The sequence below is a fragment of the Podarcis erhardii genome (genome assembly GCF_964252035.2).
Source record: "Podarcis erhardii genome assembly, chromosome: 11".
NCBI classification, from domain to species: Eukaryota; Metazoa; Chordata; class Lepidosauria; order Squamata; family Lacertidae; genus Podarcis; species Podarcis erhardii.
Window position 1 is genome coordinate 11120828 of NC_138501.1, and position 16034 is coordinate 11136861.

The following is a 16034-nucleotide window of genomic DNA, read 5'->3' on the forward strand; positions in this document are numbered from 1 at the left end:
TGTATTGACATCCCGATATCATGTGCGTGAGCATCGGGCTTCCCTTTCCTAAGCCACCCAGCAGCTTTCTAGACGTTGGGAAGGAGGTGTCAGACTTTAATACTTCAATACTCCAATTAACCAGGAACATTCAGGGGACTAGCCTAGTCCCGTAGTAGTAGTAATATATTTCTACCCTGCCCATCTGGCTGAGTTTCCCCAGCCACTCTGGGCGGCTCCCAACAGAATACTAAAAACACGATAAAACATCAAACTTTAAAAATTCCCCTAAACAGGGCTGCTTTCAGAGGTCTTCTAAAAGTCAGATAGTTGTTTATTTCCCTGACATCTGATGGGAGAGTGTTCTACAGGGAGGGCGTCACCACCAAGAAGGCCCTCTGCCTGGTTCCCAGTAACCTCATTTCTCTCAGTGAGGGAACCGCCAGAAGGCCCTCAGAGCTGGACCTGGGTGTCTGGGCTGAACGATGGGGGTGGAGACGCTCCTTTAGGTATACCGGGCCGAGGCCATTTAGGGCTTTAAAGGTCAGCACCAACACTTTGAACTGTGCTCGGAAACGTACTGGGAGCCAATGAAGATCTTTCAGGACCAGTGTTACATGGTCTCAGCGACCACTTCCAGTCCACTGACCGCACACCACTGGGTACAGAGGGATAACGTAGTGCTGCTGACAGCCTGACTGCTGTAATGGGAAACTGACACGTCCCACCTAATACGTAAGCTAGAGAGGAGTGGTGGAAAGCAGGCGATGATCTGACTTGCTAATACTGTGTACTGCAGTTCTATTGGTAGGCAGCTCCTGTAGTGGCCTGGTATTCGTGCCCAGCTTCCTGAGGATGTTTAAGGAGGTTCTCTCGAGGGGAAGCCCTGGAATAACATTATGAACAGCAGAACTGGGCCCTGAGATCATCAGTTGGGGTGCTTCCCCAAATTCCTTCTCAAACAGATACTTTTGTTCTGTTTGAGACCTCCAGGTATAGGGTGGTATATACCGTATTTTTTGCTCCATAAAACACACTTTTTTTGTGTGTCTTATGAAGCGAATGCTCCGCGGCTCTCTTTAAAGCAGCAAAGCGGGACAGGAGCTGCTTACACGGGTGTAAAGCAAGCACAGCAGGAGCCGTGTAACCCTTCTGCCCCCACGCTCAGCCGCCCCACTGGGATGGGTGCGTGCACACGCATACCACCCCCTTGGGATGATGCTCGTGTGGGCTATGTGCCGCCACACAAGACCCTCCCTCCGCCACTGGTCTTGCCAGGACAGTAGTACCTTCCTTTGCAGAAGTTTGAAATTTGAAGGGCGGCTGTGGTTTGGTCCTTGTGTTGTGTATGAAGGTATGAATTAGGTAGGTTTGACTTTAAATGGGAATTGAATCAGATTTCTCCCTCATTCCTCCCTCATATGAAAGCCCCCAGAGCACTCTGCAATGAACAAAAAGGAGGAAAGTCCCACTTCTTTTGGCTTTATTAAAATAATTGTGTAGGGCCAAACCATACAGTCCTTAGAACTAAGGGACTCAATGTGGGAAGCTCATATATTTCCATTGCTAGGGGGAAAAGTCTCTCTTCATTTGTAAATGACAGGGATGATGGCTCTTAATGCCACTGTTGACTGCTGTTCACTTTACATGGTTGAAATATTATTCTGATATACCGGTAGTTTATTAAATAGTTTAGTACAACATTTGATTCAAAATATTTTTTTTCTTGTTTTCCTTCTCTAAAAACTATGGAGCGAAAAATGGAGCGAAAAATAAGGTAAATTCAATAAAAAAGAATAATAAATAAAATACAGGCGGTGGTGGTGAGGGCAGGCCTTCCAGCAGTCAGCTGTGCTCCTCAGACAGGCTCACCTAGTGCCTACTTCAATGTCCTTTGGGTGCCAAATACCTTTTTCGTTTTCCCAGCCTTTGAAAAAGTGAAGCCATTGCTCTTAACAGCTATGGGCGTCCCTTTTAAAACCCGGCTGCAGACTGGAGCAAAATGGCCGCCATGCTGGTCCACGCTCCCAGTAAACCCACACTCAGCTGCCAGGCTAGAGAGTAGGGTGCCCCTATAGACAAAGGGACCGGCCGACAAGTCTGCATTCCCACCATTTTCATCATCAGCCTCTTCCCACCGTTTCCTCTGGGGCCAGACAAAATGGGCGCTCCCATCTGGGAGAAGCTGTCATTATCTTTGTTTTGGCTTTATGTGTGCCACCCGGAGTGTTTTTACCAAGTACAGCTTAAAAACTATGAAATAAATATATAAAAGCAACAAGAAGATGCGGTAAACAATGATTATGAAGATAGTTATCTATTGCAATACCGGTATGCTCTGCAATGACAAAATATCTGTAACTATGGAGCTTCTGGTTGTTGTTTTAAGAACAGTAAGGTAGGTTTGCATGGTTGAAAGATGAACAGCTGGATATGCATCTAGCCAGGGGTGTTCTGACTTGGGCAATTTGTTCTTTCAGAGCCTATGTCTGTGAACTTGTTTTCTTACACTTATATTCCACCAGTCTTCCAGGCCTGCTACATTTCTTACATTTATATTCTAGGCCTGCTCAGCTTCAGCGAAGAGCCCTTCATGGGACCATGTGTTTTTCATACGTAAAGTAAAAAAATGTGTAGGTTCTGTTCGTATACATTAATTATTATGTTGATTTTGAAAGGCAATTCAAAGTTGCAGCGTTTGGGCTGTGCATTCTCTGTGCTGCTTTTTAAGTAAAAGCCTATGCCCCCAAAAGCTTGAACTCTGCACAAATCTATTTTGCATTATTTACTCTGCCCCTCTTGATTATGCTAAGTGGCAAAGAACTCTGCACTCCATGGTTCAGTAGGAACTTTTTCAGAAATCACTTCTCCTTCTCCCTACAGATTTTTGAGATTTCACCAAAGATTGCCCACACGCTAGAAATGTCTTGCGGTACCTGTTTACAACAAGAAAGGTGACTTGTGAAAATCCTGTGCATGTTTACTTCAATGCAAGTTCCACTGAGTTCAAATGATATTATTCCCAAGTAAACATGCATAGGCATAGAATTGCAAGAGGAACAAGGAAAGCAGCAGAGGATTCTTCTCAGGGTGCTGCATTTTGTACCAATTTCTGCTGACAATGTGCTCTTGCAATTATAGAATACAGAGGGGGGGGGGAGAGGGAGAGGGAGGGAGAGTTTTGCATTCCTTAGTTGACCCACGTAAATATATACATTCCCTCTACTTTGCAATACATCGGTGATACAGTGGTACCTCTGGTTGTGAACGGGATCCGTTCCAGAGGCCCGTTCGCAACATGGAAAGGACGCAAACCACAGCGGCGCGTCTGCGCATGCGCAGGTTGCAATTTGCCACGTCTGCGCATGACGTCATTTTGTGCGTCTGCGCATGTGGCAAAACCCGGGAGTAACCCTTTCTGGTACTTCCAGGTCGCCGCGGGACGTAACCTGAAAGAACGTAACATGAAGCAGACGTAACATGAGGTGTGACTGTATTTAGCAAACATCTAAGTGCTTTTACCTTTCGGTCTCCCTCTCTTTGAAGATACTGACACAGAGAGAGGCACGGGCATTCCAAGCACAGTACGGATCTCTTGCTAGGACGCAGTCCACACAGCTGGTGTATTTGTCACAAAACGCAACGGGAGACTGGACTACTCCAGCGTTGGACCCGGCATAGAGATATTGCTTCCCCTGCAGAAAGAACATGGGGGGAAAGTTACAACTTTCTTTAGCATCTCGCAGGAACAGTGCCTTTGGGACAGTCCAGGACAGGTTACAAAACCCCCAGCAGAAATGACTGAATTCAACAGCTGCTTTCCCTCCACTCCACCCCAATGGCAGGGTTGGGTATTCTTGCTGTTCTGCAATCTCTCCTTCCCACAGCCCAAATTCTTACTGAGTCCTACCTTTTTCGAAGAAAGCAACAGAGTCTGAATGGGCTCAAAGTTTGGGAAGAGCTGCGTTTCTTCAATGATATGCATTCCGTTTTCGTAGCCAATGGCTTTGTGAAGGGCTCCTCGGTCTGAAACAAAAGGGCCACACTTTGGTATATATAAAAATCAAAATACAAAACCAGCACACACAGACTATAGTCTGATGTTTTCACCCCAAGGCTCCTGCTTCCTTCCCCTCATGCCTTTTATTGTGTTTTGCTACGCAGCTACCCAACCTTGAGCATTTTCATTCTCTATCCAACTTTCATTTCATCCTTTAATTCCATTTCTTCTTCCAAACTGCAGTTGTTTCACCCTTTCTGAGCAGTTTGCTACCAGGACATGGGCTGGATTCTTATACTTCAGCTGTAAACTTTTCTTTTTCCTTTTTGGTTAACCAAAAACCACCAACCTTTTTTAGACCAACCTTGGAATCCAGCGACATTTAAGGTACAAGCTCCCTCAGCCCCAGAGAGCATGGCAAAGAGCAAACCTAGGAGCTGTGTTCCATAAATATATGTGGACCCAAGGCTTGGGAACATTATGGACTACTCAAAGTGTAGACAAGCTAAGAGTGATGCATAAACGCTCGCCTGAGAGATGTCATACTTGGGTGAGGAAATTATCTTTCAACTTGTTCTTAAATCAACATAATGATTTCATTACAATGCTGGTCTGATAGAGCCATTTATTTATTTTTAAAAGTACAATCCACCTTTCCTTGAAAAGAAAAATTAAGCCAACTAACAACTGGCAATTAAACAATTCCTTTTTTTAAAAAAAGGGGGGGAAATCACAGAAACAATTACTACACAATTAAACAAAACCACATGCAAACAAAACTAAGGTAGCAACACTAAGCATCCATCACCAAAATCTTTACTACATAAGAAGTGAGCAATTTTGAGGGAATTTCACAACAACGGTGCCATGACTGAAAAGGCCTTTTCTCTTGTATCCAAGCTGCTGAAGCTCAGAGATCTGGGTGTAGAGGAAGGTTCATATGGGAAGAGGAAGTCATAAACGTTTTGAAGTCCTGGGCCATTTCGGAGCCTCAAAGGTTTAAAATGCAGGACTCTGATTTGCAAATATATGTGTTAGCAAACTAGTTGGCTGGAGTTCAGCCCCGATCTCACAGGCAATTTTTGCCAGTCTTAGAACCCAGGATGCTCTGAATTGCAACAAATATGCAGCTCACAAGACTAGCTCAATGAGCTGAAAAGCCACCTTATCATAGTGCAATGTTGTCCAGTTCTCAGAGTGCGGAAAACTCACCTGTGCTGATGAACATGACATCATAGAAAGTGCCATTCAGGGCCTGGACTCGGTCTACCACAATCTGTGTATACTTCACATCTCTCTTCACCAGTCGGGGCCGGTCTCCAATTGGGGTCACAGAGTCATCCATCAGAGGATGGTCTTTGACAAACTGCAGGGTTTTGTCGGGTAAGTTGAGTGTAGTTGTGATATTGTCTGCTTTAGCCTCCTTGTTTATACACTGTCCCAAGAAAAATGTATGTCACATGATTAATGAGAGCTTTAAAAAGGAAGAGCAACAGAATAAGCAAGATAGGGAAGCAGTTCTAAAACAGTTAAAGCATTGTTTAAAATAAAAACATTACAGCTGCTACCTTTTAAAATATGTATTTATTCACCGTGGGATAAGCCACATTCATATCTTTCTTTTAAGCAGAGGTGTGCTCATTCCATTGACAATCAAGAAATAAGCAAAGCATCTGCGAAGTTTGTGCAGTCTCCTTCCATGGAGGCCTCTGGTATTTGTCTCAAACATTATCTGATTGTATGAAGCAACAGCCATGTATGGCAAAAACATAACAAGGAGGTTCCCAGAAGTGGATAAAATTGTCCTAAACCGTGCAAGTACTCTTTTGTGCAAGCTTTCACTTTATCTTAAAGTGGAAGAACATCTCTGTTCTCAGTGGCTAAAATATATCTTGATGATGGGATGCAAATATCTTTATAGGTAAATTGCATGTATTTTGTTCTTTTTGCTTGGTGCAGTTGTTTTGTGTACAGTGGTTTTGTGTACAGTGGTACCTTGGTACTCAAATGGCTTGGCTCCCGAACAGATCGGCTCCTGAACACTGCAAACCTGGAAGTGTGTTCTGGCTTGCGAACCTTTTTCAGAAGCCAAACATCTGATGCGGCTAAACGTCTCATGCAGCCAATCGGAAGCCGCGCCTTGGTTTACGAATGGTTTCAGGAGTCGAACAGACTCCTGGAATGGATTAAGTTCAAGAACCAAGGTACCACTGTAGACTGCATTCAGATTTTACTATTCAGCACATTTTCTTGCTGGATTCTGAATTGCGTAAGTAGCTTCAGCCAACTGTTACGTGTGAAGACCTCCTCACATGGTTCAAGTCACTCCTAACCATGCCTGGGACTCCCACCCCAAGGAACAATTTGCCTTGCGTGAATAGGATTGGCTCAAAACATACGGACTATCATTTACACTGATAGCTTTGTGGGACTCATGCCATGCAAGTTGAGGTCCTGGAAGCATCCACACTGCACAGGAACATGTGAATGAGGCCGCTGGCAAGCACCCCAACACCTGCTGCTAAGGGACAGAGGAAGCTGCAAATCTAAAATAGCAACCAACTAAACTAGCCGACCCATATTCTCTATGGGTGTGTTTGCAAGGAGCTTCCTGTGGCAAACTGTAAAAGAGGAGTATGTCATGGGAGAAACCAATACCGGCATTGGGTTGTGTAGGCATCACACACCTGCTGTGCTGGTCCTCTCCATCTGCTAGGAAGGGATTAGCACAGCTTGGGGGGCCCAGAGGCATGTGGCACATGAACATTTGCTTATTATGAACAGGATCGTAACCAGTCCTCAGTTTATTCAGACTTACCGCTCCAGGCCGGGGTTTAGGAATCTCTCCGTTGTATCGCAGCCATTTTGTGTGGGACTGCTCTACGGTCGCGATTTGCATGTACTTCCCTTTGGCAAAAACATCCTCCACTGTCGAGATGTTGTAGGCACAAACAGCTGATAGCCCGACGTTGTTCCTTAAAACACACACCAAGGAAACCAAAATCAGCAACTTGTTTCACACTTCCTCAGAAACAAATACTTCCAAATGTTCAAGCGTTACTTACAATTGTGGGGAGAAAACCCCGTAGATCACTGGCTCCTTCGAACTTGGAGTCTTCAGGATGAAAACATCATTGACAACGTTGAAAAACAAATTTTTCTCTGGTACAGAGCAAAGCAACCTGGCCTTGAGATAGGATGTCCATTTTTTCTGTAAAGTTCTGTGTCCACCTTGGTCCCCCTTTAAAAGAAAAATGCATTCAAAAGTAAGCCGATTCCTTTTCAAAAGTATACAGAATTCTGCTACATTAGACTGAATAATTGCAACCAATATTTCAAGTATAGCTTATATGGACAAATTCGCCAAACAAGGTGGATTGAGATTAGCATTAAGAGGTTACTATTAGCACATATAACCTGTGAGAGATAGCTAAATTCAGTTCTACATTGTATTGTGTGTTGGCCCATCTAGTCTAGCTTCCAGTTCTTGCAGTGACCAGCCAGATGCCTTTGGGGAACCTGCAAGCAAGTCCCGAGTATAGAAGCACTGTCTGCACTTACAATACCTAGCAGCTAGCATGAAGAGGAATACTTTCTTCCACAGGTGAGGCAGAACACAGCCTTATCCTCCATGTCTAGCCCTCTTTTGAAAACATCCAAGTTGGTGGCCATCACCACCTCTTGTAGGACCAAATCACACCCTTTAACCATGCACTGTGTGGCGAAGTCTCCACTCCCGGACATGAACTGCAGACTCTTAGGGCCTCAATACTCATGTGTCAGCTGGTTCAGCTGCAAATCAGCAGAGAGACTCCGAGATGAATGGTAAAGTTGATTCTTTTTTCCAAGGAAACATAATACAAACAAGAGAAACCTACAGTGAGACTGTCTGCAGGTAAAGCAGTTGCCAGAACTGATGATGTGGGCCTCCCACTTCCCCCTAAGTCTCTTCCCGATCCAGCTGTTTTCCTGGCAGTCTTAAACTCCGTCAGGGGACGGGACCCCTTGCATTTTTTGTTCTGCTACATGCAGAAGTCTCTAAGCCCTTGGAGACAAGGAGCTGAATACAGGACTGGCAGGCTCCCGTGAATCTGTTGCAGTCTCAACCCCACACCTCTTTCTCCGCTGCCTTGTCCTACGTCTGCAGTGCTTTCTGCCTCTCCTTCCTCTCTCTCACTCAAGCCTGTTGCTTGTTCACCATCCAACCATTCTGCCCCCCACTACAGCCTCTGATCTGTCTTCCATGTCCCACCACCACTCCTCTGGCTCTGAGCCTTCCTCCTCTGAGGTTCCTCTAGGGGGGGGGGGTTCTCCAGCTGCAGCTCCAACTATTCCTCATTGTCCGGCCAGTCCCTGACAACATGTTATATTCAAGGTCTGGGGAATGCTTCAAAACCTATCCCAGTGAAGGGAGTATCACCGTTTTGGTTTATGGGTAAAGGTAAAAGGACCCCTGACCATTAAGTGTAGTCACAGACGACTCTGGGGTTGCGGCACATCATCTCACTTTACTGGCCAAGGGAGCCGGCGTTTGTCCGCAGACAGCTTCCGGGTCATGTGGCCAGCATGACTAAGCCGCTCCTGGCGAACCAGAGCAGCGCACGGAAACACTGTTTACCTTCCCGCTGGAGTGGTACCTATTTATCTACTTGCACTTTGACGTGCTTTTGAACTGCTAGGTTGGCAGGAGCAGGGACCAAGCAAAGGGTGCTCACCCTGTCGCGGGGATTCAAACCACAACCTTCTGATCGGCCAGCCCTAGCCTCTGTGGTTTAGACCACAGCACCACCTGCCTTATGGGAGGAACGCCCAAATCTACCCAATGTCAGCATTACAATGTCACCCCCAAAATAGAGCAAACGCCAGTTTGGAGACCAGCTAATGAGTGGGCTCCCTTCCACCACAGTGGAAAGAGCCATGCTTACCAATCTAAAAAAATGTAACCTTCATCCAGCAAAGAATGAATTTTAAATGCGAGCCTCTTATGGGTGAAATATACATTAAGCATTAAAGCACCAACTGTGCTCTCCCAATTTTTGCCGTGTCTGCACTTTTCGAAAAAAGCAGATGTCTTAATATGAAATGCATTCGAGGTAAGCAAGGATTTTATTTTTCACCGAGGCGGTTTCAAAATAATGGTAGGCAATTTATTTTCCTATGTAACAAAAAATGCACATATTTTCCTCCTCCAATCTATATATAGCTCCACACAAATCGTTAAGAATGAGAACCCAGTCACTTGACTGCAATAGTGCTGGTTAAAAGCAATGACAGACAGCCAGCAGACAAGAGGACCATCACAACCAGATTTACTTCAAGCTACTGAGATCTCATAAATCTTGCAGAGTGTATCAGGTTCTGTTGCTTAATTACATCCAATGAGTTTTTAAGCATCTGGTTTTAAGATGCAACCTCACTGCCCCTGGAGATATCTATCTATCTATCTATCTATCTATCTATCTATCTATCTATCTATCTATGGCAGACAGCATGCTCAGTAAATGTTTCTGGAAATTTTGCAAACGTTTTAGAAATTTAACCTTGTTTCACATCAAGAGGTTTCCCCCCCAAAGCCAGGCAGCTACTATTATGTTTAAAAGGCATGAGAATGACAGAATTAGGGCTGGTTGCAATCGTTTTCTTCCAGGCTATGGCAGCTAGCCACCTGTCACATCACAGTCAAGCAAGAAATTTTCTTGGTGTGAGAAAAATGTTGGCTTTGTCTGGTACCCTTTAGAAATGCGTCTGGCATAGCTCAGGCATCCGGCTTCCCTTGAAATTACGATGGCTAGAATTCAATCGACAGCTTATGAGTGATGCGTGAAGGGAATGAAGCGGGAGAGTATAAAGAGTTCTTGGTCTCTCTTATTTTAAAACTAAGAAAATTAATTTCCACCATCATCTAATAACGGGAGCAACTTGGTTTCCCTTACTAACACAGAATCAACCAGTTTTTGAATGCAGAATGCAATCTCGAATCCTTTTTCTTCTTCTGAAGTCTCGCTAAAGCTATGTCCACACAGAAGAATCCAACAGTCAGGGATTGGAACTACAGTGCTCTGTTGGAAGCACTGCCAAAATCTTGAGGAAGGGAAAGACTCTCCTCCATGGAAAAAGCTCTGTGACAATTTCTGTGAAATAGGCAACACCTTCAAATGTGGCCCACTTTGTCCCGAGGCAAATTCCTTCCTGGCGCCAAATATCATCGACAGAGTAAAAAAGGTAAAAGCAGAGCTTTTTTCTAGGGGGACGCATACTCCTAAACATTTTGTGAATCTAAGTTTGGCCTCATTGAGGAGCAGTATTTGAATATGAGTGGGAAAATGGGTAAAAGGTAAAGGACCCCTGGACGGGAAAGTCCAGTCAAAGGTGACAATGTGGTTGCAGCACTCATCTCGCTTTTCACGCCGAAGGAGCCCACGTTTGTCCACAGACAGCTTTCCGGGTCATGTGGCTAGCAAGACTAAACTGCTTCTGGCACAACGGGACAGCGTGACGGAAGTCAGAGAGCATGGAAACACTGTTTACCTTCCTGACGCAGCGGTGCCTATTTATCTACTTGCATTGGTGTGCTTTCGAACTGCTAGGTTGGCAGGAGCTGGGACAGAGCAACGGGAGCTCACTCCATCACAGGGATTCGAACTGCCAACCTTTCAATCGGCAAGCCCAAGAGGTTCAGTGGTTTAAACCACCCGTGTCCCGAATAAACAAGCACACAATCACTGATTGGTCCACCCACCATTGTGAGGCACAAAGCAATGAAGTTGATGCCTCCCCAGTTGCCATTGGCTGTGGGTTTCTTGTGATGTCACAAAAGCACTTGGCAACTGATTGGTTATAAAGTCAGGCCAAGGGAAAAGCCCTTTTCTGTTCCCAGCAGGACACACCTGGCAATGGATGTGACATTCAGCACTGCCCAGGTTTCTTCCACTTGGAGGAGGCAAACTGGTGAATGGAAGGAGGCAATCCTCTGGCAGTGGGATGCTAGGGAGCGATAATAAGGCAGGTTTGCTTGCTTGAAGGCTGCTGGTATCTGTGATTAGAAGCTGGTGGACGTCTCATGATGGACCTAACAGTAGCTTCTGGCACAACAGAACACCGTGATGGAAACCAGAGCGCATGGAAACGCCGTTTACCTTCCTGCCACAGTGGTACCTATTTATCTACTTGCAATGCCATGCTTTAATACTGCTAAGTTTGGCAGAAGCTGGAACAGAGCAATAGGAGCTCACCCTGTTGTGCAGATTCCAATCGCCAACCTTCTGTTCGGCAAGCCCAAGAGGCTCAGTGGTTTAGACCACATCACCACCCGCGTCCCATGAGTGACAGAGTAACTCCATAGCAAGGCCATGCACTGCCTGTTTACCTTTGGGCAGGGCCATAACATGTAAGGTGAGCGAGTGGGATGTCCATTGCCAATTGTGCTGCTGGAAGCAGCCTATTAAAATACACTGGGCAGACCTGAGTGATAGCTGTTGTTCAGCCAGGTATGCCTCAAAAGTATCACCCCTTAAATTGGCTGCGACTGGCCAGTTCGAATTTAATTGGTAGAGAATCCCACTGCCAGAGCAGCTAGTGATCTCTCTGTAAGCCTGGACATCTGGAAATATAGACTGCACATCTGGACTACGGTGATTGGGGGGAAACTGCTAGCACACAAAACAGTCACAACGTTGTTTGCTCTCACCCCAAAATTATTTGGAAACAAGGGGGAAATGGTTTAGCTCATTCTCACCTTACAAACTCTGGCTATCCTTGGAATCATCAGCTTGCCAAGAAATTCATATTCCACAGAAACCTCAGTGAAAAAGAAATACACTTTGTCGTCATCCTCATCAGCACTGTTTGGATCAGCTCTTATCACATCGGCAAAAATGAAATTTGGTTCTAGAGAAGTGAAATACAAAATTGCTTAATTTTAATAATTCCCCCACCTCTCAATATTTCCTGTTAATTACTTATTGTGGACACAGTAGCTGCTCCTTAGTCCTAATACTATATGATAACCTAGATCTTTGCTGCAGTAAACATTACCATTTCTGTATTTCACAAACTCTTCAAGAAAATTTGTATTAAAAAAGAGCTATTTTCACAAACTAAACATAGTGACATCAAGATCCAAACACACTTTTAAACTGAGAAATCTGCTCTACAATTCCTTGAATTTTTGGTGCAAGTATTTATACAGCCACAAGAACAACAACACTGCTCTTATGGAATAATCCTTGAAGGAATCCTGTTAGTTATTACAATTCAGCACTGACTTACAGGAAGGGGTTGTTAGTCCATATTCCATTGTCATTTCCCCCCACCCCTCATCCCCTTTTAAGAGCATCTCAAAAGTCTCCTGATAATCGAAAATCAAATAAAGGATAAACCAAACCACAACACAGTTTCTTCAAGCTGCTTTAATGGATTTCATGAACTAAACCAAAGCTGTTTACAATTTCTGTTATTTCAAGATGCGTATAGTCTCCAACCCAGACAGAAGACTGAAACAACTGTGTATTTCTTGGGGAATGGCTGTAGAAAGAGATCTTTCTGGCTTTGGAAACGTACAAAAGGGGTACTATTTCGGTAAAGAGATTACTAGACAGTACATTTTAGGCACATTCCAACAAATGTTTATTTCCCCCTCCAGATCTTACCGTTAAGCCAAGGAATTGCATATTCTGTCCGTAAAGGATTTTGCAACGAGTTCCTTGAAATAATTGGTTCACTTCCCAGGAAGTTGTAAGACGTTCCAGAGTAAAGATCCCCATCTTTGCAGCAACAAAGGATTACATGGATTAAAAATATATAGTAGTATTTAGTAATATTTTTTCAAACTGAATGATGGCATAGGTAAAGGTAAAGCTCCCCTGACCATTAGGTCCGGTTGTGACCGACTCTGGGGTTGCGGCGCTCATCTCGCTTTACTGGCCAAGGGAGCCGGCGTACAGCTTCTGGGTCATGTGGCCAGCATGACTAAGCTGCTTCTGGCAAACCAGAGCAGCGCACGGAAACGCCGTTTACCTTCCCACCGGAGTGGTCCCTATTTATCTACTTGCACTTTGATGTGCATTCGAACTGCTAGGTTGGCAGGAACAGGGACCGAGCTACGGGAGCTCATCCCGTTGCGGGGATTCGAACCACCGACCTTCTGATCGGCAAGTCCTAGGCTCTGTGGATTAGACCACAGCGCCACCCGCGTCCGCTCCTCCTATTACATCTTCCATCCCCTCCCAACCTCTCCCTCCTGCCTGACACCTGCTTGCCGAAGGCCTGCACTATATGGCTATATTCCCAGCTGCCAGGCTCCAAAATACCTCTCCTCCCTCTCAATGAGCTAAGTCAAATTACCTGTTGTGTACAGTCCCCATTGTACCATTATTAAGATTTAATTCAAAAATTACTCCACTGGATGGGCATTTAGTGCTGACCCAAATAACATTGGTTCAAACAGCTTTTAACCAAATTTGATAGTTTAAGAAGCAGAGGACACGATGGCTGACATCCAAAAGATTATGTGTCTGGTCATAATGGGAGGAGGAGCTTTTCACAAAACAATGGGGTAAATAGGAACGGCTCAAGAAAAAGGAACTCAAGATATTAGTACTAAGCATAGGATCTTCAGTTCTTCCTGTAACAGGATACAGAAACAGCAGGAGGTTTGTACTTACCAACCATAACTGATGTATAACTTTGTGCCGGATCAAATGGACACCTTCCTTTGCCATCATCGTTTCTACCCACAAGTTTAAACGATGTCAGGTTCTACAAAACAAATTAAAACCTCTTCTTTACTTTCCACATGGAATGCAAACAACCACAACTCAGCATACAGCCATACCTCGGGTTGAAGTAGCTTAGGGATGAATATTTTCGGGTTGCTCTCTGCGGCGACCCGGAAGTAAAGTGGCACGTTACTTCCGGATTTCACCGCTCGCGCATGCGCAGACGCTCAAAATGACATCACGCGCATGCGCGAAAGTGGCAAAACGCGACCCGCAAACGCGCAGACGCATCTTACATTTACTTCAGGATGCAAACGGGGCTCCAGAATGGATCCCGTTCGTGTCCAGAGGTACCACTGTATAGCTCTGAATGCTTTGAACCTACCCTTTCAGTAATTAAGAGATACAGACTCATGCAACCACTTTCAGCTCTTTTTTTACATTATAAAGCCAACCTGGTGGAATAACCATGACGTTTCCAGATTTCAGCTTATTACATTCAGGCCCATGACTTAAGGAACAGATGGGTGAAATTCAACCTTTAGATACGCTGAGGCAATTTACAGGCCTGGTTCAGTACCCAATGATTTCTACACATCAAAACGAAGCTGAAAATAGTTGTGAGAATCAGCCCTCTGTCCCTTTGTTACGCATAAGAAGTATGCACTTATAAAATAAACGTGCAAAATATAATGCTTGTGATCTGGGGGGGGGGGGGAGAGACTTAAGTCTTTAAAGCCTGTGGCAGTTCCAATGAGATGAAATTAAGGTTGTGCTTACTTAATGCTGGACTGTACATATTTTTAAACAAAATATTTATTTTTCAGTGGCATGATATTGTTATATGAATGAATTAATGAAACCATAAAGCGCAAAGTGCCAAAGATTATGATTTGGTGACATAGGAAAAGTTCATGTTTCTGTAACACAAAGTGTTTGCCTTTAAAAAATATATATATAACCTGGTGCTGTTAATTCTCCCATCGCACATACAGGCACATATGCATGAAAGTTGTCCCATGAAACATATGTGAGGATACCATGGGATTGTGGGGAATGACAAATGAGGACAAACGAGGAATGAAACAAACGAGGACTTCGGTGTGTTGTCCTGGTGTGCTAATACACACAGAGGAGCCAGCAGGAGGGAAGGAAAACATGGAGGTAGGAAGACAACACAGTTTAGATAGCCAGACATACATTAGGAAAAGAACAGAGAGATCAAGCAAGCAGCAGAAATAAAGTAGATTGTGTCATGAAGAGTGACTGCACTTGGACCATCTTCTATTGGCTGATTAAGCAGTTTTATGCACAACCCTTTCACCTGCAAATGCCTTTGTGCCTTCTATTGAGGTGTGCACCACTGAAACCAGGAAGTCACTAATCGGCCTAATTGTTTTCTGAAACTGTGTATTTAAATGTCAAAAGCTGCCCTGAGTGGTACATTTGCACAAGATGGGGAGAAATGAAATCAAATAAATAAAATAACCATAGTTTCAGAATTCGTACAAATTGGGAAACTATAGCTACCAGCTCTGATCTATTAAATCACAGTTATAAGTTAGTTTAATATTGTTCCGAAGGGGGTGCCACAGTGTCCGAATTAAATGGGAAAGTTCCTGGTTTAATCATGAACAGATACATGCACTGAGATATGGGCCGGTTGAGTTGGATAGATATACCTATGAAGAATTCCTGAGTGCCAAAAATGTCTCCAGGAAAATGAAAATGAGAAAAAGCCGGTGTATAGGTGGCAGCTGAGAGTAGAATAACCTTTCTCTTGCCAGAACGTGCCAGTATACTACCCAAAACAGTAAAGAACTATTCTGATGGAGGTTAAGCTTTTTAAAAGGATGAAATTGCATTAATGTAATTGGAAAGTGATTAATGTGTAAATAAGGAAGCTGGCTGTGGCAAGGCCAAGAAAGGACAAATTCTGGCAACGTTGCGGAAAAGATGATAGACAGACTTACAGATAAGGGAGACAAGAAAGGTCACAGTCTAACGTCAAAAATCCTGTTCTTGGGAACAAAGTAAGGTCCGAGTGAAAGGAGAACGATGGTAGAGTCAAGAGACATGGAAGGTAGACAGAGGTGGATTTTTAAACACAAGGAGGACTTCATTCTGAAGTATTCAAGGCTATGGGGCTATGGCATAGCCAGGAGCTGACAGAGACAAGACAGGCAGAGAAGGGAATCAGAGTATTTAGGGAGAGACACAAAAGGGATGTCAGTCACACAGGAAAGTTTGAAAACTTATGTACATGTCCATGTTCTTTCATCACCCAGCTAAGGAAAACTGCTTCCGCAGTTGCCCCTAAAAGAAAATGTGTTCTTCCC

General features: G+C 44.3%; 1 protein-coding gene and 1 long non-coding RNA gene across 4 annotated transcripts in view; both read right to left on the reverse strand.

The window, feature by feature from the left end:
* The window catches only part of LOC309352202, a 206979-nt gene that overhangs the window by 24979 nt on the left and 165966 nt on the right, over positions 1–16034 (reverse strand). The window lies entirely within an intron of this gene.
* Positions 1–16034, reverse strand: part of SEMA4D (semaphorin 4D) — a 118071-nt gene that overhangs the window by 5562 nt on the left and 96475 nt on the right. For all 3 annotated transcript variants that reach the window (XM_081880409.1, XM_081880410.1, XM_081880411.1), the window contains 8 exons: positions 13642–13735; positions 12628–12741; positions 11715–11866; positions 7045–7220; positions 6798–6954; positions 5192–5414; positions 3890–4005; positions 3502–3674 (listed from right to left, as the gene is read on the reverse strand). In XM_081880409.1, the coding sequence (XP_081736535.1) occupies positions 3502–3674; positions 3890–4005; positions 5192–5414; positions 6798–6954; positions 7045–7220; positions 11715–11866; positions 12628–12741; positions 13642–13735 (1205 nt within the window). The remainder of the gene's footprint in view (positions 1–3501; positions 3675–3889; positions 4006–5191; positions 5415–6797; positions 6955–7044; positions 7221–11714; positions 11867–12627; positions 12742–13641; positions 13736–16034) is intronic.